Raw genomic sequence first — 27,952 nt, 5'->3', positions numbered from 1 at the left:
GGCCCAGTAAACATCGACTTTATTTTCTCTTTTGATCGATACAAACAATCTTCAATTCGCCCCATGCCGAGCAACAGGGCAATTTGTAAATAAAAATCTATGATTTCAAATACGTAAATACGTAAAAGAAGAAAACTTGAGTTATCTTAGAGAAGAAAACATTCGCAAATGCAACATTTAGGGGGCGAAATCATTTGCAGCGATCGAATTTTCAACGCGTCGACTTTGTGATCGTGGTCTGGGTAACAAGAAAGAAACGATAGATGCGCAGTAACGAAAACCGCTAAGAAGAGAGAAAGGCGTAAATAAACAAAAGCGCGGCTGTATATAGGTTTCTCGCACAAGATTCACGTTTGCAGGAGTGCGAGCGCTGCGCATCGGTACCATGCAGCGTAGCGGCGAGCGATCGCTACTCACCTTGGTCAGGCAGTGAAGTATCCTCGCTGATGTCAGGAGTCGCAGGCCGAGCGGTGGTGGGACATTTTTCGTCTTCTCTTTCTTCCGTGTTATCCGTCGAGTCCATAGCAACGCATCAGCAGAGCACATCGCACATCACTCGCAAACTTCCTCGAAGGGCCGACCGCTCGGCGCTCGCGAACGGGCTGTGTTTTCAGCGCCGACCCGCACGCAGGCTCGCTTAGCTGACGGTGCTACTGCCGCGACCGCGGGCTCCTTCGCCAGGCCATCGCCAGAATTGGGCCCCCGGCGCTTGCACCGTACCCAGCCCCGTGCTCTCATTTAGGGCGTGCAGTCGATGTACAGTCGCCGTCGGGCTTGCATTGGAGCGGATCACGCCGCTGCGCAGCCATTCGCAGCTGCCTAGAGAACACGAGCTTTGCAGAAATGGAAACAGCAAGCAGACGATCTCCTGCGCCGCAGGAGCGCGAGCGCCCAGCGGCAATATGGCGCAAATGAGAAGTACCGTTAGGCCGCCAGATGTCCCTACATTCCACATAAAAAAAAAAAAAATAGACGTGGAAGCTTTACGGCAGCGTCGTCGGGAGGTTTCAAAGCGCTCTCACGCAGGACGTTCGTGCAATGCTCGATGATCTTCTAAAATGGAGACCAAAACGTATAAAATGTTTTATATGCTCAAAACGAGGTATAACTTTAAACTGACGGTAGCGGCGCTCAAAACTTCCGAAACATGGTGGGATGCCTTTTGGCGGGATGAGCAGCAGATCTATAATGGTTCAGAGCAGTTCTTTCCTTCCTCCGTGGTTCATAGATCGTTTTCTTTAGTGATTCTAGATCTGGAGCGGAACCAGCGCCACAAAAATTGTATAAGTTACGTCAAAGATAGGCGGCAGTTCGGGCTGGACATTTAAATTATCATTGGGTGGGCGAGGTGGACAGGCGCTTTTGTGTCAGCAGTTTTTAGTGTGGTCGCGTAATCAACGAACTGACTCAAATCGAGCCGGACGATTCTTTAAGATGATCGCCACTGGAAATAAAGCTTCTGTTGCGCCTGGGTTGTAGCACTTCCGCACTTGTGCGACATATCGCTTCAACAGGTAGCATAACGTGTTCGGGTCACTTCTGCTGAGCAGAGTGTCTGGGTATATAGTTTTGAGAAGACTGCTGCTAAAAAAATTAAAAAAAAAATCCTGCAAAGAAAGTATTCTGTGCGGCTTATGAAAAGAAAAAGCCATACTGGCCATAACGCACCATGCAATATATGTAGCCGTTAGAATTTAGCAATGACGAACATCTAAGAACTTGTCGAATTAATAAGCGGGAGTAGACATTAAAGGCCATGATAGATAGTTGAACATCGGCTCAGCATATGTCAAGCGCTGAGCAGCGATTAATTCTGACGCTATTATGACAAAATAAAAGTAAAAGAAAAATCTGTTTTGGTTTATGGTTTGGTTTATGGGGTTTAACGTCCCAAAACGACTACGCCGTAGTGGAGGGCTCCGGAAATTTCGACCACCTGGGGTTCTTTAACGTGCACTGACATCGCACAGTACACGGGCCTTTAGGATATCTCCTCCAGAGAAAAAATCTAGGTCAATATGGTATAGACATCGCCGCAATAAAACGGTGGCGAACCGGTGCATTCTCCTGGCTAAGAGCCTTAGATTAACCCGTGGAGGATCCTCCATGGATTAACCCCATTCCCGTTCTCCCTCTCAAAGGAGAACAACCGTAGCCCTAAAGATTCGTTTTGGGGGAACGAGAGACGAAGTAACTGCCTCACTTGGGCTCTTGAACTGTGCCGCGAGGCAAGGAGGAATCATTAATGGGAAGAGAGAAAGAGACCATGAGTGAGGGGCTCTGGATAAAGTTCTACCCCTTGAGTTCTACTACCTGTGCTTCTTTAACGTGCACCGGCATTGCTCAGTACATGGCAGACTGCATGGGTGCCTTGCATTTCGTCTCTGTAGAAACATGGCCGGGTTTAAACACGCGTCCTCGAGCCACTATAAGGTCCAAATATGGGCAAATAGCGTGCTAATAAATATAAAATACTAAATTCTACTTTTGAGTTCTTTTTGTTTTTATAAACTAGTACGATGCACCATTAATATTCGCGTCCCAAAGGCTGTGTGGGCATGTGTGGGCATGTGTTGGCATGCGTTGGCTATGTCGTCGGCTGAGTCGCTGGATTGGCTTGCGTGGTTGCGTAACTTGCGTCTTGTCAGCTGCGCTCTGTCGATATCTGCCAGTGCTCGCAGTCTGGTGACTGACTATTTGACAGGTGCAGATACTCGAAAATTTTTGTAATACAATGTCTTACACAGAAGGCAAGATCCTCAGTCTTCAATTTAATCAGGATCATGGTGAGTTCGAGTTGTTTATGCGTCAGTCGATTTCTTTGACCCTCAGTTGCTTGGGGCGGAGATTTTGTTTACGCTGTATAGCAAAGAGCGACTCTGTGTGTCACTGTACGGTGACCGCAGCTACTTCTGTACACAAAGCAGTGCTTTAGGCGTTCGTGCACTTGTTCCGCGAGCAGAAAAGGAACCGTAAAAAAGCGTGCTGTTCAAGCGGGTAGTTTCGTGGCTGGTGAAGCGCATGACGCTTTGTGTAGCACGCAGCGGCTTTGTATGCAGTTTACAGAACAATGTGCTGTTTTTATTTCAGGTTGCTTCTCGTGTTGCATGGACACAGGATTGCGGATATACAACGTGGAGCCACTAGCGGAGAAAGCCCACTTGGGTATTTCGCACTGCTCGATTCGGTTCACTGCTGACGGCTGATAATTATTACTTCTCTCCGCGCAGACATGTCGCAGGTGGGTAGCCTCGCCATCTGCGAAATGCTCCATCGCACAAACCTTCTGGCTGTCGTTGGAGGTGGGCCATGGTCGAAGTTTGCTGACAATACCGGTATGCTCATTTCTTCGAGGTGTCGGGCTCCCGACAGAGCTTATCTTGTAATGAAGCTTATTTATGAAATTTATTTTTCAGTGCTCATATGGGACGACCTGACAAAGCGTTTTGTCATGGAATTTACGTTCCCAAACACAGTCCTAGCTGTTAGATTGAGAAGGGACAAGTAAGTCATGTGGCATTTTCTGTTCAGACATAAGAAGTTCTCCTTTTCCTTCAGTGTATGCGTGGTTGCCTAGATGTGTAGCAGTGTGTTTTGTTGTCCAAAAACCTTTTTACTGCGAGTTATTTTAAAGGTTTTTTCCACTAGCAGCACAGATTTAGTTGTTGACTTTATATTTAGTGTGTAGTGGCATTATGGCTAAAGGTAGTACTTTGCTGCATGGTTTCTTCCCTTTTAAGGATTTTTGTGGTGACCAGACGTCAGATTCATGTCCTGTCGTTCTTGAACAACCCAACGAAGCTTTTCACCTGTGACACTTGGGACAACCCAAGAGGTGAGTGCATTGCATTTTATTGAATCGTGGAAGTGCTGATGCTGGCATAAGTAGTGCTACATGGCTCATGTTGGAGGCAGCAGTAGGTTTGGCAAAGGGAAGGAGAATGAACGGACAGGTGCCTAATGTGCAGGCAGCTATACATGAATAAACAAAGCAGCTGAAACCTGGTGTTATCAGTGGTGCAGCTTTTATGCCCTCTATTGGGGAAGCCTGCATTGTTGTGGAAACACAAAAGACATCTAACTGCCTGATTGTGTTATTCGCCACCTCGGTAGATAGCCACTTATGTTAGCTGTACACATGAATATTTTATGCCTAAAACCTTGGTGCATCTCATTGGTTCATGGCAAATCAAGCCTGAGGAAACAATTCAAGAAGCAGTTTTAACTCTGCTCTCATCATTACCTTTACAAAGCTCGTCAGGTCCATGTATGATTAATCCAGCTCTGTTGGGCTCTGGAAAAGTGCTAGGTGAATCTGAAACCACAATCCTTTGTTCCAATTCAAGGTCTCTGCCAGGTTACGCCCTCTGCTGCTGCTGAAAGGCACCTGCTCGTCTTTCCTGGGCAGCGATGCGGGGGTGTTCAACTTGTGGTGAGATTTCTTGCAATGATATCTGAAACTTGCATTTCTGCTTTCGTTTTGTGATTTTTCAAATCGGGTACGAATTCATTGAGTACATCAGGGATGAGTGCCTAAAATCAGAGTACAGGCGAGGGTCCCAGATCGAGGAGACTGTAACGGGACCCTCGGTAAATTAATGCTAAACTAAATTGCAAATAAACAAGCAGCAACTCTGCTAGGTACTAACAGAGCTGATATACATAGAGGAACGTTACACGCGATGCTAGTGAAACAACTTAACAGATTGTGAGGGCAAAAACAAAAATGCAGAACTAAAATAACCATCAATGCATATGATATTGCATGAAATACAAAAAAATTCAGCACACTGCAAAGAGTTCTGATATTCATTAATAAAATGCTTATGCAGAAAAGCACAATCGAAGCAAGCATTTTGTCTTTACTTCTGAATGACATAATTGACTTGTAATTCATTGGGTAAAATTTTTTTTCAAAGTAGATTCGATTTTTCGTGGAGTTGTTTGTTGTGTATATGCAATTTCTTCAATGTGTTACTTGTTATTGTATATCTTGTTATTTTGTTACTAGCCTTGTTTCTACGAGTCATCTAATGTATGTATAGGTGGTACGCACTGGCTCACAGCCGCGCTGCTGTGCTGCGTTGCGCAGGTGTCTCTCATAACCTGAGTCGCTTTCGGACTTTTAACCTCATAAACCAGCCAACCTGACATTTGATAGTTCGCACTTCGTCAGTATCGTTTCTTTTTCATGCTGGCATCTGACAACACAGCGCACAGCGCAAAAATTAGTGTGCTGTTTTGGTGGGAATCGAGGTTGCCACACCAGCTCGCTAGCTTGCAGTATCACACTACACAAGTGCACAGTTCGCACCGTCCGCGATATAAAGACACTGCCTGGGTGGCCACGACTCCACCGAAAAACGAAGCGCCTGGCAAAAGAATTCCTTTCAAGATGAAAGAAAGCACGAGGTAGCATCCCTTCAGTCAACATTTAAGCAAACTTTGGTGGCCATCCTGCGCTTTGTTAGGATGCACTTCGTCCATAAATTTCGCAGTTCAACCCAAGATTAAAACCTGGAGGATCATATTGAGGTCAGATATGTAGTATAGCTCAGAAATCAATGGCTTTGTGCAGGTATATGGAGTCCACAGTTATGCAAGAGCGCCGCAGACACTCTGCAGCTATCGAGTGGCGTCGGGCCACCGGTCTCTTCCCCATGAATGTGCCTGAACTGCATGTGGCTTTCTGGTTTCATTGAAGTGTTGCTGTCAATGACCACTATCTGAGCTTCTAAAGCAGAAGCGAGGGGAACCAAACCATGACCAATTTTCATCGCCACGCCTGTTTTCTTGGCCGGCTTGAGCAACACTAACAAGCGTAGCTTCCCAATCGAAGTGGCGTTCGTTTACAATTCAGTTACATGTGGTTATCGCCCCCAGCAACTACCGGCCAAATCTCCAATGCATGCGGATTGCAAACGGCAGCCTGAATGCGACATGCAAAGAAAACGTGCTTGCGGTGCAGGAGTTTGTCAGCTGCATGCACCTCAATCATGGCGGCCGGCGGTTGTGCACCAGTGCATACCACCTGTCGCATTTTATATATTGCTTAATTGTTAGTCATTGCCTACTGACTTGTTGGTGTAAGGGCCCTGTCAAGCTGTTAGGAGCAGCTTTTTGCCTGTTAACCCGCCAGAATATTTCTGGGAAATAAATGAAAAATGAGATGAGACACTAGCACAGTCTAGCGACGAATTAAGGACAGCTCAAGCCGCCGCAACTGCCCTGCCGCTGCTGCTTTCATGGTCTTCTTGAGATAGCTGTGGTTATAGCCTGCATTGTCGTGTACTTGCAGGATCTCTCAGCAACTGTGCCCAGCAGCTCTATGTCTCCAGTGACCATTCCAGCGCACCAGAATGACATTGCATGCATTGCACTCAACCAAGAAGGCACCATGCTTGCCACTGCATCACAGAAGGTTAGCTCTGCTATTCTTTGGTCCTCGCTGTATCACAGTCTTTGGTTTTGAACTAACTGTGCTATCCTAAGAAGCGAGGATCAACCGGTTAGTGCTAGAGACCTCATGGTATACTTTTCCTGTGAACGGTTTTATAATGGCATTACTCATGCAGTTTTGAGACTAGCGCTCTAATAGCCCTGACACAATAGTATGTAATTTGAATCCAAAGGCATTTGATGCATCGAATGCCATTCAGTATCTTTCGGTGCTAGAAAGTAAAAAAATAATGTCATTTGCAAATGATAGCAGTGACGGTCAGTGAAAAAAAAATTAGTATACTTAAGAGATCAGTGCACTTAAAAGGTGTTTGAAGTTTTTGTGTAGTACTCCTTGAAAAGCAGGTGAGAACATTTCCGTGGAATATTATAGGCTTCAAATATGCCAGCAATTCCGCAGCACTTAGCCATCAAAAGCAAAGACATCTACAAGGTCAATCGCAAATCCGATAAATGTAAACAAACAAAATAGCTGATACGGCGAAGCGTAAAAATGACTTTCAAAAGGTTACACGCTCAGTTACAGCTTTACGTACTTCCGAGCTAAATGTACATGGAACGCCAACCAACAAGAAACACTTAACCCGACATAAGCGACGGTCATGGGAGCAGTCCTGCTTCACGCTCGGCCTCTGCCATTGGCTGCTGCCGAGGCTGAGAGTAACAGCTATCGCTGACGGCCTCTAGTGCGAATAGTTTCACACCACAATTAACATTCTAACACGATTACGCTAAAGACCCTTTATGCAAAAAATCCAGCTTCAGCATTGTTGGCGTTGTGAGCGATAACTCACGGACATGGCAGTGGCAGGTGGTTCCCAGAGCGCAACGTAGGAGGCAGATGGGCAGCCTGGGTCACAGGGCCTTGCAGAGTCATACAACCTGCCCACCCTGGCAGGTGGCAGTTAAATTAGTGATTAGTCGCTTGGGAAGAGCAACCTGGGCCACACAACACCCACCGCTGGTAGCACCTGCCATCACAGGGCAATGGTGCATCTCTTAACAACTGCACCATTGTGCCCAGGAGGGTTATGAAGACTCCCAGGCATCTATGAATGTAAAATAGAGAAGTATGTTCTGTGTTAATGGGAATTAACCCATTACGCTATCACGTCATGCCCTTAAGATGGAGCTTAATTGTCTCCTCCAAATTTTTTAGCAGAGCTATATAAATACAGTGGCGGTGCCCACACTACTTTTCACGGCGATTGTTCCTGCTACGCGTCGGGTGTCCAGAGTAGGCATTCGGTTCAAGATCGAATGTGAATGAGTTCCCCGAATGAGTTCGGGGAACTCATTCGATGGCGATTGTCATTTGAAGCTAATGACATTCAATGTTCCCGTGTAGCAGCTGATTAAGGGCATTAGATGCTAATGCCATTTAATTCAATTACCTTGAATTTTCTAGTGTGGCAGACGTATAAATGTCCTATCTACGATTGAAGTTGAATGTTTTTGCCTCAGTGGGAATTAACCCTTTGCGGTCCTTAGTTGGGCCCCGCCCGACAACGCTAGCGGTCGGTTGTTGGGCACGGCCGGACAAGCTTTTCCATGGTTGAATTGTGCGCGTGTTGGCTTGTTACTCAGGACGCGTTATTTCTTAGACAAATACTGAACTAGTTTTTTCACGCGTTTGTAAATTGCTAATTTAGAGGGAAGCACATAGGTGTTATGGAGCTTTGGCAGAAGCAAGCGTTCTGTGGTTCTGTTCACACTCTGCTGGCAGCACAAGCATGGCTTCGTTCTCACAGAATACATTCTGTGGCAAAAATCGCCAAGCTTTCAGTGAATGAAGAAAACTGTGTGCCCCCATCAGGTGAGAGCGAATCCACGAAATCAAGTGGCGGCAGCGATGACGACTGCACTGGCGCTAGTGGCTCTGGTGACGTGAGACCACGTGCAACAGTCTGGCCAGCCTACATGGTCCATTGTAAATAGCTTCATCTTGATGAGACTGCAGCAGAGCTCAGACAGGGCGTAAAGGAGCAGTGACACCTCCAGTACCGCCGGACCCTCATCGAACAGCTGGTCGGTGATGTGAGGGCCCGCACTAAAAAACGGAGCCCATCTGCTCGTTTGGAAGGCGAGGAAGGGCTAGATGGCAGGCCTCATTTCACCTACAGTCTCACAGGCCAAAGCAGCAAAGAGTGTGAAGTTCGCTGTGACCGCAAAACCAAAGGGGGCAGGAAGGAAACTGTGTTTTTCTGTCAAGCATGCCGTCAAAATCCTTGACTGCACCCAGGGGAATGCTTCGAGCAATACCACACCCTGCCAGAATACCGTTGAGGGTTCTGGGCAGGAAAAGAAACCTCAGAAATAAACATTTCCGGAAATGTTTTTGCACAGCTTGTTTTCTTCCGGGTAGTCTCCCAGGTGGGTAGTCTCTGGAATTGGAAGGGTCGTAGTTGCCAGTCTTGCTCTATTCAAATATGACTCAAAACTTTCCGTGTGCTAATGCTTTTACATACAGTCAAACCTCAATGTAATCAATTCGGATATTACAAATCATTGCCTATATCAAACTCTTTCGAAATGTTTTTAACAAACACATGCAATTTCTGCTTTATATATCAAACACAGTTGCCCCTCAAACAGATCTATCTAACTCCCCATTGTCAAGGCTGTTCGTGTGGATTGGCAGGTTTCGCCGCAGTAGAGTCAGGTGTCTGGTGGTGGTGCGGCGAGCATTTCTGCCAAGGTTCACAGTTTTATCTCTCCCTAGGCTTTTTGTGGGCTCTGAAATCACTGTGAGTGCCTTCGTAATAGCACTATAACCTGGGAAAAGTTCCCTCCATTTCTCTAGTAAGGATCGCCCTAGTTGCCGTCTCTTCACTGACTGAAATGCGCTGTTCTTGCCTGCGTTTTGGAAGAAATTTTATGTTGCGAATTTTGACTATTGAACTATGTTTCGATTTTTTACCTGTTCGCTATAACAAGGTTTAACTGTATTTGTAGACAGTCCTAAACATTTTGGGATCGCTGGTGCGTTGTCTTCGCCATATGTGAACAGTCTTGTCATGTCTCGCAAACGTATGCTAGATAATTCACCCCATGTGGTGAATAGTAAATTAGGCTGTGCACTGGTGGCATTTAGCAAATAATGCTGTGGCAATATTGCTATTTTTCTTGCCTGTTCACATATTTGCTTAGTAAATGTGGGCTTTTCTCAACAGGGCACTTTGATACGGGTTTTTGACACGCTCAAGCGCAACCTGGTCGTGGAGCTTAGAAGAGGAGCCGACCCTGCCACACTGTACTGGTACGAATGCTTGTTCAAAAGGGGAGTGCGCTCTTGATGCTCACTGGGCTGTGTGAATTTCAGCATAAACTTCAGCCAAGACTCGGAATACATCTGCGCCTCGAGTGACAAAGGTACCATCCACATCTTTGCCCTGAAGAATACCAAGCTCAACAAGAGATCCACGTGAGTCGTCTCGTAGCCCTCATTTTATGAGTCGCTAGTAAAGGTCACAACACAAAAACATGTTATAAAATTCTGCTGGGTTCCCAGTCACATTGGCATTAGGGACAATGAGAGAGCCGACATGTGTGCTGCACAAACCAGAACCATGGAAATAAAACATGTGAATTTGCCTCCTAGGGATTACATGAAGTTAGTACATAGCAGACTAAGAGCCAAGTGGCAAGCTTCTTGGGAAAATGAAGGACACAACAAGCTGCATACCATAAAGCCCATTTTAAAAGAATGGAAATCATGCCACCATAAAGAGCGTTTTATTGAAGTAATTTTATGTTTACGCATAGGTCACACACACATCACCGATAACTTCTTATTAACAAAAAAAGACAAACCTGTGTGTGAAATAAGCGGTGAGGAGCTCACAGTAAATCATATTTTAAATTTCTTGTTCGCATCTCGAAGAACTTAGAAAAAAATTTTTTACGGTATTTTACAATGAACACATTCCATTTCATCCCGCATTGCTTTTAGGCGAGCAAACGCTTGTCGAGTTTTCACTTGTCTGTAAGTTTCTAAAGAAAGCCAATGTTTTAAATCTATTATAATGTAACCTCTGTACACTTGACATATCGTCTAACCTTGTGTCTGGCGCATGATAGCCGTAGTTGCTTATGCGCCATAAAACCCCATATAACTAACTAATTTTATGAGTCGCTAACTTGGTGGCACTGCTTTTATAGTTTCCAAGGCATTGGCTTCTTGGGCCCTTACATGGAGTCGCAGTGGGCCTTGGCAAACTTCACAGTACCTGCTGAGTGTGCCTGCATCTGTGCCTTCGGTTCGGGATCATCTGTATATGGTGGGTGGTTAGATGCCCTTTTCTGTTCCTCCGAATGGGCAGGTTTTGAAGGAAGCTTTTGTGCAGCTTCTTCAAATGCTTTCTTTAGTACCAAATCTTGCTTTGTGTCATTGTGCCCTCATGCACTTGTAGGCGGCAGCATGACACAAAATTCTGTATACTTACAGTATTGGGCATCTTTATCGTGAAGATCTCTAAAAACTAAAAAGTGTGACTGAGAGCAAGCGAGTAAGCTCTCTGGAGGTGTTGCTATTGTGATCCAGTCTGGTGCTGCAACCCGTGAAATCAAGTTAAAACCAAATATGAAGCTATTGCAGTCACTGTTGTTCATTTTAAAACTAACACATTATGTTTCATATATCCTGAGCCACACCTAACAGTTACACTTCATGACTTAAAAAGCCATACCGTATTTACTCAGTATAACCCGCACCCCTAACTGAACTAAAAAAAAAAAAAAAAGTGTATAACTCGCACGTTTACCTGAAAACAAAAATAAAAACGAGCACTAGTAAGGTACCACGGCACACTCAGTGATCATTTTGTTTTTCAAACGACCATCACCATGTCACTGGTTATCCGATTCTCAATTGTCACCGCTGTCACTGCTGCCATCCGAGGCTTCGTCGCCACTCTCAAAGACTTAGTCATCCTCGGAACCATCCAAGCAGCCCCACGTTTTAAATGCGTTTTTAAAATTTTTTGTTTGGCTTATACGCGAATAAATGCGGTATCTGTTAGTGGGGGATTCTATTGCCCACTCCATTTTCTGGGGAAGTGAACAAACTGATACTAGAGGTCACATTTTTATTTTATTCTGTGTAATAATATCTGCTTACTGAATTCAAGAAAGCACTCGTACTGCTTCTCAAGCATTGGAAAAATGAGCTGTTTAGATTTATCGCTTAGTTCACCATCTGCTTTTACTGAGTTTAAATGGCATGTTCTGGATAACCCACGCGGAACTGATCATTTGCCAATCATTATTAGCCTGTCATCTTCACCGTCAATCATCTCGAGCAAGAGCAAACCTCGCCATTCGAAGTTACACTTGGCTAACTGGGCGCTGATCTGTGAAAATGCCAGTCTGGAGTAACTGTTTTCAGAGGATGTTGGCGTTGACAAACTAAATGCAATTTTCACAAATTGTATAATTACTGCTGCACCCCTATCTATTCTTCAGTCCTTGGGCGTGGTCAGACAAAGTCGTAAGATGTGGTACTCACAGGAATGTAAAGAAGCAAAAAGGAAACAAAATAAAGCATGAGGAATTTTTAGTAGATACCTAACACACGGAAACCTTGTAAATTTCAAAAAGGCAAGAGCCAAAGCAAGGCATATCCGTCGAAACGTTGAAAAAACATCACGACAGAATTATGTATCATCTAGAAACAGTTCAATCTCATCGAAGGAAATTTGGGAGCAAGTCCAAGGCACACGTCCTATAGCACTCGCAAGTTGCCTCGGCAAATCTTTTGGAAGTGTATTGAATATTAGGTTAATGTTTATCCAACTCCCATAAACTTCTTGACATCCACCAATATGGATTTTTTGACGCTGTCGCATTAATAGTGAAACTCTATGGGAAATTTTTAATGCCCATGATTTTGAGCATATGAATCAGGAAATCATATGAACCGGCAACGTATCAACAAAGTTGTACTGTACTAGCTTGGAGATGGTCATTCTGTACTTTCATTTTAATGTAATATCAGCTCCAGCTCTTAATCGAAATTTCACAGCCTAGCGAGCGCAACTTATTGATTGCCCTTTGTGGTTGTGTCCTTGCTCTGGTCAAGAAAGCTGTATAAACAGCTTTGCAGGGCCAGGAAGACGCAGGCAGTCAACACAGCATAATGGAAGAAAGAAAGGGGCATACAGGAATCTATGAGAGCAATGGTATACACTTGCATGCATAGTAATAACCACAACAAACCTATTACGTTGGCTATACTGTTGGAAAAGCCTTAGACAAAGCACAGAATTTTGTTGTGCATTGTATTTTGTGTTTTTTGTGATTGTTATGTATCCAATCAAACTCACTGCAGCTTCTGTTCTTCCTTTTGCACTTTCATACGTTCACTGACGGTAGTATTCCTTTGTTCATTTGTTGTGGTAGAAGTGTTCGTTATAGTTATTACAAAGATGTTTCTTCTTCTCTCTTCCAGCGATTTGCGTTGATGGTTCATTCCATAAGTATGTTTTCACCAAGGATGGCAACTGCAATAGGGAGGCTTATGACATCTTTCTTGATGCCTGTGAAGATGATGATTTGTAGCTTTGTTACTGACTGTGAAAGGAGTGTGTATATATTGTACATATCAATAAACATGTTTTAGCCAGTACAGCTTTGCTTCTTTTTGCAAAGATGGTTGCCTTTCAGTTTGTGCTGGGTGTGTTTCCTTTAAGGAAATTGTTTTGTTTAGTAAAATAGAACGCCTTGTGCCAACTGCTTAGCCACTCACTGATGCTGCTTCCCCAACACACTTGGCAAAAATTCCTGTGTATTTCGCTGAAAAGAGAGAGAGTCTGTGTGCGTGTGCGTGCGTGTGTTAGTAGTTTGTATGTGGTTGTGACATTGGTAAGTTCCACGACCACGGCTTAGTTGCTAAGCACCCTAACCACTGAGCCACCGCGGCGGGCTTCATTTATGTTTGGACTCAAACTTTTTCTTTTTTTTGGCCAGCGAGTGGCGCGAGATGCGATGACCTTTATGTAGAGCTTTTAGGGCATGTTCGTGAAATCTCCGTATAATTTGCGCACGCAGTTTTTCGAAGAGTTAATTTTTGGAAAAGAAGTGCACAAATTACACAAGTACAGTATCAGTTACGGGTTTACCCGTGCCGGGCCGAACGTGTGCAGGTGCAGGGTAGTACATGTTGCTGAATCGCAGGAAACTTCCCATGCATATTGTGGCAAAATTAGGACTGCAAAGACAAAAAGGGAAATTAAATTTTAGTCTATGCAAAATGTGGGAAATTTCTGTGATCCTGGTAAAACTCGTTTCGGATGCTGCTCTCGGCGAAATCAAGACCATGAAAGCTGTGATCTCCGAGAAAGTGTGGTCAGTTGTTGCACTCGGCTCCATATATTAACACGTGTGGTGCAGTGACCATGTTGTCGGCTGAGAGTGTGCTTGATTTCCATGCGCCTCAATGAGATGTGGTTTCAGCTGTCTCGCAAAGCAGAAACTTTTGAACACTTTGAAGGCATGCTAATCTTCCCTGACTTAACCAAGGTGAACTGCGGTAATAACTTTATGGTGATAAGGTAGTGCATGCAGTTCTCCATAAATGATACAAAACTAGTTGGCAAAGGTTTTTATCTGTGCAGTGTTCTTTGTTACAAAAGCAGTGTGAGAAACTATGGTTCTTTTTTGCTGCTTCGTTGAAAATTTTGCTCAGTTTTTGCCTATGTATGGACAGATACAAGATTTGAAGCTAGAAATCTCCAAAAGCAGTGCCCTCATGATAATTTCGTTCTTTTTTGTATTATTCCCAAATCATTTTGTTTGGGTCATCTTGAATTGCGATCATTTGCACTGGTGAGTTGCGGAGGTTGCGTGACATGTTTAAATCGATTTGTTACGCTCCTTCCCCGCTTTCCTAATGCTTCGGAAACCGTAACTAACTGACTGAAATTGGTCGCGCTATGTTTGCGACTCACCAGTGTGAAGTCACCTTGCTTTTGAGTGCGTGTTTTCTTCTTTGTAATGGTGCGTAAGGCACTGTCATGCATGAATTACCACATGATATCTGTAGTGACAAAGAGGAAGCGTTATAGGCGCGATGCACGCATGCAAAATGAGGAATGGTGGAGGATAAAGAATACAGAACGGCCTGTATGACGTCGACTGCTGTGTCTGCTGTCTTCTTGAGTCCTCGTTACGATACTACATACGAGTGTAAGACAGGCCTTCGGCTCCCGAACCATCGGTGGCTGGCGCTTAAGGAAGAAGATGAGAAGTGAAAACATGGCAGAAAACGTACATGGTTTCAACAGAAAACATATGCACCGCTGAAGCTGCGCGACGTACGCCAAATGTCACGCAAGCGTAAACATACGGGTGTCGGCAGAAGTAAATGCAAGACAATATTAAAGAAAAAATGTAATCATTGCCCCCCCCCCTCCAATTCATGCATCCTTGAATACATATGTGCAGCCTAATTGTGATTTTGCGAATTGCACTGTGCACCAACAAACATGGACCATTAGGATTTAGATTTATGAAATTAAATTTTTCCGACAGTTGCCTTCCATTTACTTTTGACGGCGAGCGTACATACAACATACATATATATATTGTAATGTACAGTCACGGTTAGAATGACCTGCAACGCTCTGGCGGTTGCTTTCTCCTGGTTGGCGTTTAATAGAAAATGCAAGTTGCAAGTCATACTGCGCGCGGTAGTATATGTTTAGGCTTGCGTTTAAACCAGGCTTGGTGTGGCGTCCTGACCATCTGTCATGAGCTTATCAGGTCTTCAGCCGCTGCCACCATTCTTGCCCTTCCATGGGCGCAATGGGAGCTGGCGTCTCGCTACTACATGGTGGCGTCTGGCACCTCCACACTGGCCGCAGACCGGCGGAAGGTCATCCTGCTGAACTGCTTGGGACTCGAAGGTTGACGCATTTTGTACGCATTATCGCCGTCGTCTTCTTCAGCACCTACGCCTACTGCATCATCCTCTGTGGCGTGGTGCCTCGCCATGATGAATTCAACGAGTCTATGCCCACTCTGGCGGAGCACTACAAATCTTCCGTGAATGTGATCACTGCACTCATGGTTTTTGCTGTTGAGCGCAAGCTTCAGAAGATACAGCTGATGAGTATGTCGCTGTTCTTCGTAGCCTTAATTGTCGGCTGCGGGTTTTGGAGCCTGGCAGACGACATGATCAGGGACCAGTTTGTGGAGAAGGCCACTACAGTCACCATTTGGGTGAGAGCTTTCTCATGGAAGGCTCCTCCTTGACTCTTATCGCGCATCGTGGCCCTTGTGCGACAGTGCGAGCAAGCTTCGCGTGAAGCCAGGGAGTTATCTGAAGAGGTTGCTCCAGTACAGCGCGCTGGATGGGAGCGCGCATCGGGACACGCACCTCAGACCCAATGCCGCCAGTGCCATTAACACGCATCAAATCCTCGATCTGCAGAGTGCATGTGCTATCGCTGCGGTTCTACTGCCCGCCTGGCGAACAACCCTGCCTGCCGGGCCCACACACACAAGTGTGGTAGATGCTGCGAAGTGGGCCATTTGGACTCTCTCTGCAAGTCGTCCGAATGTCAAGATACTGCTGATGCACCGTCGATGCCGAATGACTCCAGCAGGGCAGCTATTCTACAGATTGAAGGTCAGAAAAACGGCATACTGATTGAAAGTAAGTCCATCCACTTCCTAAGTGACACCGGCTCATCAGTGTCTATCTTGCTGGGGACCTTCACCACGGATACCTTCAACCAAAGTTCAACTCCTGGACTACCCTAAGTCCAGGATTATTGTGCAAAGGTGTTTTGTTACGGCAGCAAAATTCCACGACCGTACCGCCTGTATTCTGTTGTATGTCGTCTCGGAAGGGGCAACTCTGCTTGGTCTGGATGCCATTGCGGCCCTACAAGTTAAGTTAAAAGGTGCATCGCTGGAACGTCTTTCCATGGCACCAGCTGATACGCCCCTCCTCCTGAGCTACGTTCGAGCTTTGAGCATCTCTTCACCAAGAAACTCCGACATGGCAACGAAAACTCTGTCTCTACTTCCCTTACCGATCACATCATGCAGTGGCCGACCAAGTGAATTCCACGCAAGTGATGAAGACTTCGTCTGATTGCTATCCCCAGCTGTGACTTTACAAAAGCTAAAAGAGGCAGCCATCAGTGCGAGATTGTTGCACAGGCCATGCAATTTACATCTGCGATTTACATCTACATGTTACAAGAAATCCCCGCTTCAAAATCTCGGGCCTTGCTACCTCCTAAGGTTTATCGATCCTGCAGGGCGTATTGTACCGAGGTGACAGAGCCATCGTTCCCGAAAGTTTGCGACACCACCTCATGAACCTCACGCTAAAGTTCCATCACGGAATCAGCCGCACGAAGAGCCGACTACGATAGCTCTACTGGTGGCCGCAAATGGACAAGCACATTGAAGAATTGGTACGGTGATGTGTCGCATGTCAGTCATGTGACAAGTCGGCTCGACCAGTTGCAGCTCCTCTGCAACCTGTCACCGAATTCCCAAATAAGCCTTGGGATAAGGTTGCCATTGACATTGTGGAACCTCTCGACTGATGCTCCTATAGTGACTGTTGCTTCGCAGTCGTGCTCATGGACTACTGTAGTGGCCGGAGGTTTCTTTCAAACACTATCAAAGCTGCAAAGTTCAAGAATTTCTTCTCAGGCTCTTTGCGTGTGAGGGAGAGACCACAATTCTTATCTGCGGAAGTGTAAAACTTTCCTTCAGGAATTAAGTTCATAGTAAACAGCGCAAAACATAAGGCCAAAGGAAGAAAGGAAGAAGGAGGACAGGAAGCAAGACAAACACAGTGCTGTCTGACAACTGTTTATTCATAGACACCCATGGACACACAGCTTAAATGCCCTCAGACCAACGGAGGTGCACACCATACAGGGAAAAGCAAGGAAAAAAATTAAAAAATCATTACATGTTTATCTTAGAAACCTTGAGAGAAACATCTTTTCTGCGTGATACAATACAACTGACGTGCACATTTCGAACCAGTTTTCTTGACACAATACGCCTGTATCGTTTCGCGTGTGGTTTGCAGTTTGCTCCTGCACTGCTGCCGTAGTCCACCGGGGAATGAATGTCGATGGGCTATCTTTTAAGGCCCCCAAATTCAACGCGAGCGGAGGAAGCTGCAATAGCTCTCGCTGCCGCCGATCCAAAATCGAGAGCGGCTATCACAGACGCTCACCGGGCCTGTGAACACTATCTTGCAGGGGAAATATCACCTCTTGCCTCCCAAATTCCAAGACGAGTTCCCGCCTATCCAGCTCACACAAACGTAATAGAGGCCGCTGATGCAGCCGCCCGCGCTCACATACCGGGCTCCTCTAATTCATTACTGCGACAGCCACCGCCTCTACGCGGCCCCTGCCAGTTATAAGGGGCTGAGTAATTATAGGCGGAGGAGCGAACTCTGCGGCGCCATGCAGACAGGAACTCTTCTCTGTCCTGCAAACACTGATCCGAACATAGATGGGCGCTGCCCGGACTGCGGAGAGCGATATTTTTCACGTGGTGTGGGCATTGAATTCCCCTTCCCCAACACCTATCCGAGAGGCACGGGAGGCTGCTCTCCAACTGCTCCACATTTTTTTCTCTGTGTGTTGTAGTCTCAAAGGGCTCTAGTAAAGCGGGCGCGAGACGGGACCTCGTCGTGCGGGGTCTTCTGTTCCACAAACTCTCTTTGAGTATGAAAGGTTTTAGAGCGCAGCTCTTTGGCGCCCGTTCCTGCGCCGTGGTCCTAGCTGCGCAAGCTCCTGGCATCATCTCCCGCACGCTCATGCCGAAACGCATAGCCGCGGCTGTTCGCCACTGTGAACCGCCTGCCTTCCACCGGCCCGGTGCCCAGACAACACAAGTACATCCTCAGGACGTCCTGAGGACGTCCTCTTCTGATCCTCAAAAGGTTCTCATTTAGTCCTGTTGTCCGGCCTCAGTATGTCCTCAGGACATCCTCAGATTTCCTCTGGAGGACTTTCTCAGTCTGTTTTCAGGACATCAGCCCAGGGAATGTGGGTCACTGATTTCTTAATTATTGTAGGTAGTGTGCCCAGGGGTTGTGAAACAGCTTTCTTCATGCTTCTTTTGTCTTGGATTTTAGCAAACAAATTTTGTAAAAGTTTCGCATGCTGAACAAATGACTGGTATTTGTTGGGAGTTACAGGTTATTCTCCATGCAATATTTTCCTACAGCAATGACTATATAACTCTCTCAGGAGTTTAACTCTGTCACCTTAGTGGAATAGCCAATCCAACAAATTGCCCCAAAATTTGCACATTCCAACCTACAGTACTCCAACCCCATCAGAAGCAATATTTTCAGTCACAATAGTTTCCTACATTACATCTCTATTGTACACAAGTATCTTTTAATAAACCTGGAGTTTTTACGCAATGAAAGCCAGTGCGAGAGATAAAGCTGGTTTCATCTCAGTTCAACGCCACAACATTGTCCTGCGATAGGACGTTTGTAGGACATGAGAAATTTTCGTCCTGGAATCGTTCCGCGAAGTACAAACTGCAGAGGACGTCCTCATGAGGACATTTTGCCGTGATGCACTCAAAAAGTACTCAGAATGTCCTGTTCGGGATGAGGACGTTTTGACCATTTGAGGACGTCCTCAGGACGTTTGGTGTTGTCTGGGCCCAAGCAACCACCGATATCCTTCGGACGGCCGACAGAGGTCTGTTTCGGATGTTCTGTACGTCCGCTGAACATCCGCAAACAGCCGGTAGACGTCCGTCGGCCGTCCGAAAGGTGGCCAAAGGTATACGGTTCGCCCGACGACGGACGTCCAGTTGAGTACGTCCACTGGCGGATCTTTCTCGAATATTCGCATATATGGTGCATGCGTGGTTATTCACTCCGCGCAATGCAATAAAACCAAAAACAATTTGATGCATAGCACGCATATTTTATTGTGGTTGATGATACATCAGCAGAGCAATGGGTTATATTCGGAAAATTTCTTAAATGTGACTCTTCAAATGTGACAAGCTTGGGACACACATCCGTAATCTTCCCACCCACAGGATTTCTGAAATAAAAAAGAACGCGGCAAACATCAGTCATGTGAAACAAATGGCACAATGCAGCAGCCCAAGTTAAAAACACTGGAACCAATTAATAGAAGTGCTGCAAGTATAACAGACAATGCACTTTAACAAACACCTCAATAAGTATAAGGCAATAACAGCTCTCACTTTTCCACACCACATTTGACAATGTATCTGTTCTTTATTTATTCTCATGGGCCTTAGGGCACTAACCTGCGCAGCACTGTACGCGACTGTGCACAGAAAGCCGCAAAGCTTCCGTTGCGAACCACTGCGAACTACACGTGCTTCCTATGGTCTGCCTTTCGCGCGTTGTCACTCTGTATACAGGCACAGTGAAACTAGCAATGCCTTAAAAATTACCAAGATGCGAAAATACTCCGTCCCGCAACTTCGAAGAGGAGTGGGAATTAGTCGCGCGAGTTGAAGGCTCCCGCAGCTGTGTGATGTAGGCTCCCGAAAGTGTGAGAACAGTACACACTTATGGAAGCCATCTCCTCGCGCTTACTGCTCCCACTGTCCTGTGAACGAATGTTATATGAGCATGCTGCATTGTCCTAGAAGCAAGTTCCAAGAAGTGTATACATACCTTCGTAGGCAATCACATGTGCACTAAGCCTTCTTTAAACCAAGGTCGACGCAGTACGGGATTCCGGTGTTGCAGAAGACCTTCAGGCGCTCCTCGTATCTTTCGAATTGTTTAAGTTACATACTACTTTCGCCCACAGACCGAACAAAGCCACACATTATAATAAAAGAGCTATGAAGCTCTGCGCGACAACACTACGCGACATATCAACAACAACAGCGCTACAGTGAACTAGAAACAGCGCTACGGAGCCGTACTGATGGATTGGATTGGACTGACCGCGAACTGACATCTATGATGATATGGTGATAGCAGAATGCACGGGATTTTGATTCTTACGAATGGTTTCAATGGCAAGTTTAGCTGTCTCACAACTCCACTAATTTGGAGAAGTTTTACAAATATAAAACTAGTAATTGCGTTCTTGCAAAATTCTGCAACACCTCCTTCTCCTCTTAGATAAATTTAGCTCGTTGGCGGTTCTTGCACTGCAGGTAGGAGTGGAATCGCACCAATTTACAAACATCTTCGCGTCAAACTCTCCAACTGATGCAAATAAAACAGTATACATACACGAAAGACGCGAATTTTCTGTGAAATAAAAAACGTTCATGGCCTGGGAAATACTCGGCCTTACATCCTTCGGACGTACACCTCGTCTCTCATGCGGATATACAAAAGTGGACACTGTCCGTACGTCCGGCGGATGTACGAATACGGATATCCGAAATCGGATTGTGTTCGTACGTCCGATGGACGTCCGATCTCGGCAAAGGACGTTGGGATCTAGCTCGTACGTCCGACGGATATCTGTGGTTGCTTGGGGGTGGAAGTCCTTCGTGACAACCTCGTGAAATACTTGCATAGACCTCGTCATTGAGAACCAGGCATTGGTGCAGCAAGTTGAGCATAAATATCCATCAATTTCTCCAACCACAAAGCTTCCTTCATGACAATCAAGAACTGTTAGTGGAGTGTTTCTTGAAAGGAATATGCGTGAAAAATAACAAGTTGTCTGTAATTGTACTACATACATGTCATGCTCGAATTCTTTGTCTCAGTCTATCGAAAAGCTGGAACGGCTGATGAGCTGCGCCCAAACCACGGCGGCCGCGACGCCGTGAGAAGCAGACGACGCGCGTCTCCGTCGTCACTGTTCCAGCTTAGTCGCCATAGTAACGCAGCGCGCGCAGATAGCAGTGGAGGTGAGATCAGTAGTGTTGAATCATGAATGGTTGTTGACACCATAGCGATCGCTGGCGAATACCACGTTGTCTGCCGCATCAATAGAGAGAGAAAAAAAGCATGCCACCAAAATTAGATGTCTGGGCTCTAGAGGGGCGCTTGTGTTTATTTTTAGTGTATTAATTGCTACTGATTATTTGTGCAAAAATATTTTGTAAGAAAAATAAAAAATTTGGGTCACGAAGGGGAAAAGCATGGGGGAAAGGCACTTGAAGCATACGGCAACATATACGCAACGGCGGTGGTTTGTGATAACAGTGTAGTGGTTACGCCCGCCAAACTTTTCAAATTGATTTGCCGAAAAAATGGTGCATGCTGCAACGCTTTCCTTATCTTGGCATAATTATAAACTCAAGGAAACGGTGCTCATTCACTAGAATATGCATTCTTAGTACTCGTCTCTGATGCGCACGGAGGCGGAAAACACGTGAACGACATGGCAATGCGAAACAAGATCTAATGCGAAATGGCTGCCTTCGGTACGTAAGCGGCGTGTTTTCGCTTGTTCCCTCCCCACTTGTGCATTCTGCCGCTGTGTTCGTGAGCTTGTCTGCTGTGAGTGAGTGAAGAAACTTTATTTCCGCCAGAAGAAGACCCGTGCCCCTCCGGGTCCGCACGCAGGCGTCCGGGGAGGGGCAGCGTCGCAGCTGGAAGACTAGCAACGGTATAGTCGCGCAGCTTCTGCTGCCAGGCGGGTAGCGTATCGTTGTATGCTAAGGTCGGCACTTCTGAGTATGGTCTCCCATTCCTCTGCATTATTGATTCTGCCATATCCTGGGGCACTGGGGCATCTCCATAGTATGTGTTCGAGTGTAGCGGTATGCTGTGTATTATCGCATTGAAAGATAGTGCAGCTTACCTTAGCGGAGGTATCTGAACTAAAGTACAGGGCGTAAAACGTGTAACGAAACCACTGCGGACCCTCATAGAAGCGAGCGGGTGGTATCCGAGTCAAGGTAGTGGCCGAGTCTGTAAAAGGGGGCGGGGCGAGGAGTAACGATAGTGTCGAGAGATAGCGAGCGCGCATCAGAGCTATCGTTTAACGACACCAACGATAGCTATCCAAGTTGCCTACTTGTAGTTCCTGTAAATAAAAAAGCGAAGCAGTGGAGGCGCCGGCAAGGCAACCGTGCCTTGCTGCGCACGCTGCACGCGCTGTTTCAAGCTGTTGCACAATGCCGATCCCACCTTTGTTAACATAGTTAATCTGGCTAGCTGGGCGTATTGGTAAGTATGCGTTTGCTTGTCGTGTACGTACTTAAGACAGTTTTGATTCCGCTATCGTGTTCATGTCAAATAGCTGAGTGGCATGAAGAAAGCTCGGTTTTACCTAGCAGTTTCTTTTTGTTGTTGTTTTTGTTTCGGAAGGTTTAATCGAAATGGAGGGCTCTACAGAATGGACTTCGGGAGCATCAGAAGAGCAGATTCTTGTCTCGGGCGCTTGCAATGCCCGTTCGTCCTTGTAAGTGACTAGAAATTTTGTTCCATCAAAAAACAAATGCTGTCTTGTATGTTCGTCCCATTCGCCTGAATGCGCTTCACGTAGTAAAGTTCAAATTCACTCCCTAGTTTTGATTAGCTGTTCTGATCGTTTTGTTGAGCCCAATTGTATTTTTTTCTGCTAATAAATGTTCTCTTGCGCACAAGTTCTTCGAAATTTTCATGCTAGCCGCGGCAGTGATTGTGTTACCAGTGCAAAGGATCGAAAAGTAGGGTTTCATGCACTGTGTTGAGTGTATTCTGCCGCGATTTTTGTTTCCCTTTAATGTGTGTGGATCGAACAGAACGCGCCTTTGTGTGGTGCTCAGCGCCATGCATAAGATTCTTCGGCCTTTCTGCGAAGTTTCATAGTCAGTGGCTATGATGTGAAACACCCGTTGCAAAGGGTAGCTGTGGACTGTGCCTTTTTTCCCGCTTTCTGTGCGCCGAGCTAGTATGTTGAGAAAATCACTTGATGGCCCCTTGTAAATGCTGTGTGCAAGAGGTGGTTTAGTGTTTGGAGGCAGCCGTAATTTAGACTTTTTTTGAATGTTTTTATTTAAGGGCATCATCTGGTACCAATCCATTCTGGAATAACAGCCAGAGTTTCGCCAACCTACCCGGTGTTTCTTCACGGCCGAGCACTGGTGCTGGAAGTACCGTCAAGTATGGCTCCGACCTTTTTTGAAATGGATCTGCTATTGTGATGCTAGTATTAGTCTCTTTTAAACAGAGTCCTCACTAATGTTCTGCTAATGCTCTGCAATTGCGTAGATGTGATGTTGTAGAACAGGCAGAGTTTTCATCTGATATTGAGACTTTGTGATGCTTCGTATGTCAGAGCACTCTGCATTGTTCTCCAGAAGAAATTTGCTGTGCTTTTGAGTTGAAATGTGCATAATACTGTTTTAGTGAAATGTGGGTTTAGTCTCACAGCTTCATGGATAACCAGTGCAGACACAACATCTACGTCATCAGCTGTGTAGTATTGGTTGTGGCTTATCCGTCATTATAAGCTTAAAAGGCCACCACAGTGGCTCAGTAGTTGTGGCGCTTGGCTGCCGACCCGAAAAACGCGGGTTCGATCCCGGCCGTGGCAGTCGAATTTCGATGGAGGCGAAATACTGTATGATGTCAGTGCACGTTAAAGGACCCCAGGTGTTCGAAATTTCTGGAGCCCTTCACTACGGCGTCCCCCATAGCCTGAGTCGTTTCTGAGCGTTAAACCCCCATAAACCATAAACCATTTTAAGCTTAAAATGCAGCAAGTTACCATTCTGTGGATCTTTGGAGGGAAATATGCATAAGGGGAGCTTTACAGTAAAGCTCCAAAATGATTTTGTCTGCAGGATCATCAGCATTGCTCTAAGGAAGGTTCTAACTAGTAGTGTGGTCAGCACTAATGACCGCTGCAAAATATCACTGTGCTACATGGTTTAGCCTTAAGTAAACGTAGCTATGGTAGCTTTGATATGAATATGGTAAGAACATTCTGTATTATATGTAAATAAGTTTATCTGTACTTTAGAACAGCACTGCACTGACCACTGGGACCATTATAGCTAAACCTACCCTCCGTGATGAAACAGATCAGCAAGCAAAACTGTTCTTTGCAAGAGGGTATTTAAGTAAAATGTATAGGCCATATGCATGCACTTCTGATTTGTTTTTCTCCATTCTTTAGGCAGGGTTTTGTAGTGTTTGTTTTGTAACCAACTAGCAAGGCCAGTGTTCATGGGCCTGGACATACTTGTTGGTGGTTATGTTATGAGAATGTTGAAGAACAAGGTTGAAAACATTGGAAACTTTTCACTGTTCAGCCTATACATTTGTTGAAGCCCATTGAAAATATAGTGCTTTGTCATTATTCTTGCAACTTACAATCATCTCTCTATAAGCAGGTTGTCTGAAAGGTGAGACACTTAGCGAAAGACGGTGTTTTACTGACACAGTGTCTAAAGTATGTTATAGCTCCTCTTAGCCCAACATATTCTTGATATGCTGAGGCTGACATGCCGATGTGATGTGAGGTTGCTTGTGATAAGGTCACTGAAGAAGTGCAGTTGTATCTGTCGAGGGATGCAAGCCATTGTTGTCAATATTGTTTTATCAGCAAAAGTTTTTTCATATATAAGTCAGTGAATTGTTTCCTTCTTGAGTTCTTTTGTTTCGGCTCACATTTCAGGCAGGCAGAAGGGAGGGGTGGGAAGGGGGGTTCTACAGGGCAGAGTCAAAGCAGTGCTGACACATAATACCACTGATCATGCTGCTTTGCATAATCCTTTAGTCAGTTGCATCTCGTCGACAGCTTTTTCATTCACTAATTGTGTGGCTGCTCAGTAGGCATACTGGTTCGCTTTCTCAATCTGCACCTCTTTCGCGTCTTGCCAAGCTTGCCTTCAAATGATGAAGCAGATACTGAAGCAGCAGTGTTCAGTTTTCCTGCTGCTTGCGATTCACTTATGCAGAAAGATGAGAGAACATTTCAGCTGTCAAATATGCAGGAGAAAATGCATTAATATTTTCCCTTTTGTTTGTTTTTTATGTGCTGTCGATAAAGTTGTAAATTTGAACTACATGATAAGATGACCTGGTGACCTGGCTACATTGCTCACTATTCTGGATTTAGCCCCAGAACTTGCTTCAGTGAATTACAATATTAACCATTCACATTTCATAAAAAGTGGACGTCATTAGTTATAATAATAATAATAATTGGTTATTGAGGAAGGAAATGGTGCATCTCGGTGGACACCTGAACCGCGCCGTAAGGGAAGGGAGGAATGTGGGAGTGAAAGAAGAATGAGAGAAAGAGGTGCCGTAGTGGAGGTCTCCGGAATAATTCCGACCACCCAGGGATCTTTAATGTGCACTGACATGCACAGCACACGGGCGCCTTTGGCGTTATGCCTTCATCGAAACGTGGCCGCCGCGATCATGCTAAGAAGAGGGTGACGCATTTTGTGCACCTAGCGACTGAAAATGTGGGCCACTCTACTGAACTAGCCGAGCCCGGACAAGATGAAAAATAAAGCATGTGTGTTTTTCAGGAGTTTTTCCGGGTGATTTGATGGTGTCAGTGGTGCTGGGGTGAAGTTTTGATCCAGCCAGTTGAGTGCGTGAATGCGGGCTAACATTTGTCTTGTGGCTGTTGTTTCTGCATTTTTGTCTGATTATGTGTCAGATATGAGCACTGAATAAAAAACTGATTGCTGAAAGCAAGAAAACTATTATACAAAAGGGAATGAAACACACACAAAAAAAACACGAAGGGTCCATTCACAAGCAACACTGAATGATTGTGATGCTTGTGATTACGGATTGTGACGGGAGGGTGGGGGGTTGGTTCCCTGGCATGTCTTGGAAGTCTGCCGGGGTTCCTTAAGGCAAAATAGTTTGAGGACCCCTGATGTAGACAATGCTATTATAAATACTGTTGCCACAAATGTGTGTTTCTAGTCTAACAACAAGCAGCAGTGAGGTCCAGGTTTAGCAGTGTTGGTAGTTGAAGGTCACTTCATGAGAAAAGTGAATAATTATGAACCACATTTGTAATCATCAGCATTTGTAAACACTTCTCTTCTTTTCACAAAGTTAACAGTTTGATGAGATAATTGGTGTGACAAGCACTTCTGCTAAAAAAAAGTAATGAACTACTTTTACTATTTTTGTTTGTGAGTGGTTGGAATCAGAAATGTGAGAGTTACACTACTGGGATATTGTATTGCTTAGAAATAGTGGTACAGACTTCTAGTAGGTCAAATGCACACAAACACTGTTAATTTTTGTTGGCTGTGCAGGACGACCGCTCTATAGTAATAAAGTTACTTGGACCAGCAAAAATATTTGCTAAATCAGTGTTTTTACTACATCACTTGCTGGTGACAGCATGGCTGTATGCTGTCTGGTAATCAATTTGCTACTTACTAAACACATAATGTTGCTTTGTACAAGCAACACTCAGAAATAACTTCCATTCTGCCCTTATTGTCCCTTTATGTGATAATTATTTATTTTCAGTTATCACGGTTTATCATGTTTTCAAACAAAAAACAAATGTGTAGTTGCGTGTGGAAGGCAAAATGGTACGGCTGTTTCGCTTTACTGTACCCAAGTTTACCATAATGGAGTTCTACTGTAGCAGCCTTTAGGAAATGTGATTATGCAGCCTAATGAAGTGCTTGCCTTAGCCATAAACCTTGATATTGTTTATTGGCGATTGCCGTTAACCTGCGTGAATGTCTTAAGGGCAGCCAAATGTAGCATTATAGGACTTTTTGTATCATCTACCCAGCAGTGTTCTCTGAATTGAATCGTGCAGGCACAAGGAAGTGAATGCGTATGAGTAGGCTGTGCAGGAGAGCGCTGCTCTTTACGATATTGCATGCGTGTCCATTAGCACTGCCCGGAGGAACTCGCTGACGTCCCGATACTACTGCAACCCGAGTGAATGCCAAAAGGAGTGCTGCAATGGCGCATCTGAAGCTGTGGGGCACACATCCACGTTTTCTGTGAAGCAGTCGCCTCAGCTACCAACCTGGCTCTGGCTGCTGGTCGCCCGATGCCTGCGGGTGCCTCTGCCTGGCAGGAAGGCCTGCCGTTTCCTCCCTTCAGTTGGGCTGCTGCTTCAGGGTGAGAATGCTTTCTGTTTACAGAGTACAGAATAGCAACGCTCGTACCAAACGCTGCAGTTATCGATGCTTCAGTTCTGAGAAGGAATTTTTGGAGGGAATGTTAAAACACGAAAGAGACTTGCAAATTGGAAAGCCAGAAAGCATCGAGTTGGCAGTGAGGACGAGTGCAGGTTGAAGCAAAAAACAGAACAAGGTGAAAAATGCAGTACAAAAAAAAAGAAAAGCAATCGGCATAGGACACCAAGATTTTTAGGAAATGATGCCAAACATTGGTTTAAAACTTCATTGTTAGTGAGCTGATTTTATTTATTTATGGTTTTTGGGAAAAACAGAATTATTGCCAAGCTGTTATAGTGTGAGGAAAAAGGAATATCCTTTAGTGGCACAACTATATGATAGGGATGGGCTCAGGTTCGTTGTCAGAAATCTAAAAATGGTATTGAATTGGTTGATCACAAATTTGGACCAT

The 27,952-nt window shown here is 45.3% G+C and overlaps 3 protein-coding genes and 1 long non-coding RNA gene across 9 annotated transcripts in view; 2 read left to right on the top strand and 2 right to left on the bottom strand.

The window, feature by feature from the left end:
* LOC149371708 (ecdysone-induced protein 78C-like) overlaps positions 1-906 on the bottom strand; it is a 127,783-nt gene extending 126,877 nt beyond the window's left edge. The window contains exon 1 of the mRNA XM_089565974.1: positions 418-906. Within this exon, the coding sequence (XP_089422100.1) occupies positions 418-523 (106 nt within the window). The 5' untranslated portion in view covers positions 524-906. The remainder of the gene's footprint in view (positions 1-417) is intronic.
* Positions 907-2,624: 1,718 nt separating this feature from the next.
* On the top strand, positions 2,625-13,084 carry LOC149371707 (WD repeat domain phosphoinositide-interacting protein 4-like). Its single transcript, XM_089565973.1, has 11 exons — positions 2,625-2,786; positions 3,091-3,165; positions 3,231-3,335; positions 3,417-3,504; positions 3,741-3,835; positions 4,347-4,432; positions 6,299-6,421; positions 9,633-9,718; positions 9,782-9,883; positions 10,621-10,739; positions 12,908-13,084. Exons 1-11 carry the CDS (start codon positions 2,735-2,737, stop codon positions 13,015-13,017), a joined length of 1,041 nt encoding a protein of 346 aa, XP_089422099.1. The 5' UTR covers positions 2,625-2,734; the 3' UTR covers positions 13,018-13,084.
* A 6,286-nt stretch (positions 13,085-19,370) lies between these two features.
* Positions 19,371-20,650, bottom strand: LOC149371706 (uncharacterized). Its single transcript, XR_016286910.1, has 2 exons — positions 20,126-20,650; positions 19,371-19,517 (listed from the first exon to the last, which is right to left on the bottom strand). It is a non-coding gene; the product is annotated as an uncharacterized LOC149371706 (long non-coding RNA).
* Positions 20,651-21,574: 924 nt separating this feature from the next.
* The window catches only part of LOC149371705 (uncharacterized), a 54,374-nt gene continuing 47,996 nt past the window's right edge, over positions 21,575-27,952 (top strand). The window contains exons 1-4 of one of the 6 annotated variants that reach the window (XM_089565967.1): positions 21,575-21,849; positions 22,739-22,832; positions 23,414-23,515; positions 27,249-27,481. In XM_089565967.1, coding sequence (XP_089422093.1) covers positions 21,837-21,849; positions 22,739-22,832; positions 23,414-23,515; positions 27,249-27,481 — 442 coding nt within the window. In that variant the 5' untranslated portion in view covers positions 21,575-21,836. The other 5 variants (XM_089565969.1, XM_089565970.1, XM_089565968.1 and 2 more) reach the window with 5 other exon arrangements.

Source organism: Amblyomma mixtum, chromosome 1 (assembly GCF_055824585.1).
Source record: "Amblyomma mixtum isolate Tamu chromosome 1, ASM5582458v1, whole genome shotgun sequence".
In the NCBI taxonomy this organism is placed as follows: domain Eukaryota; kingdom Metazoa; phylum Arthropoda; class Arachnida; order Ixodida; family Ixodidae; genus Amblyomma; species Amblyomma mixtum.
The sequence above is the reverse complement of the archived record's forward strand: the minus strand, read 5'-3'. Positions and strand labels throughout refer to the sequence as shown.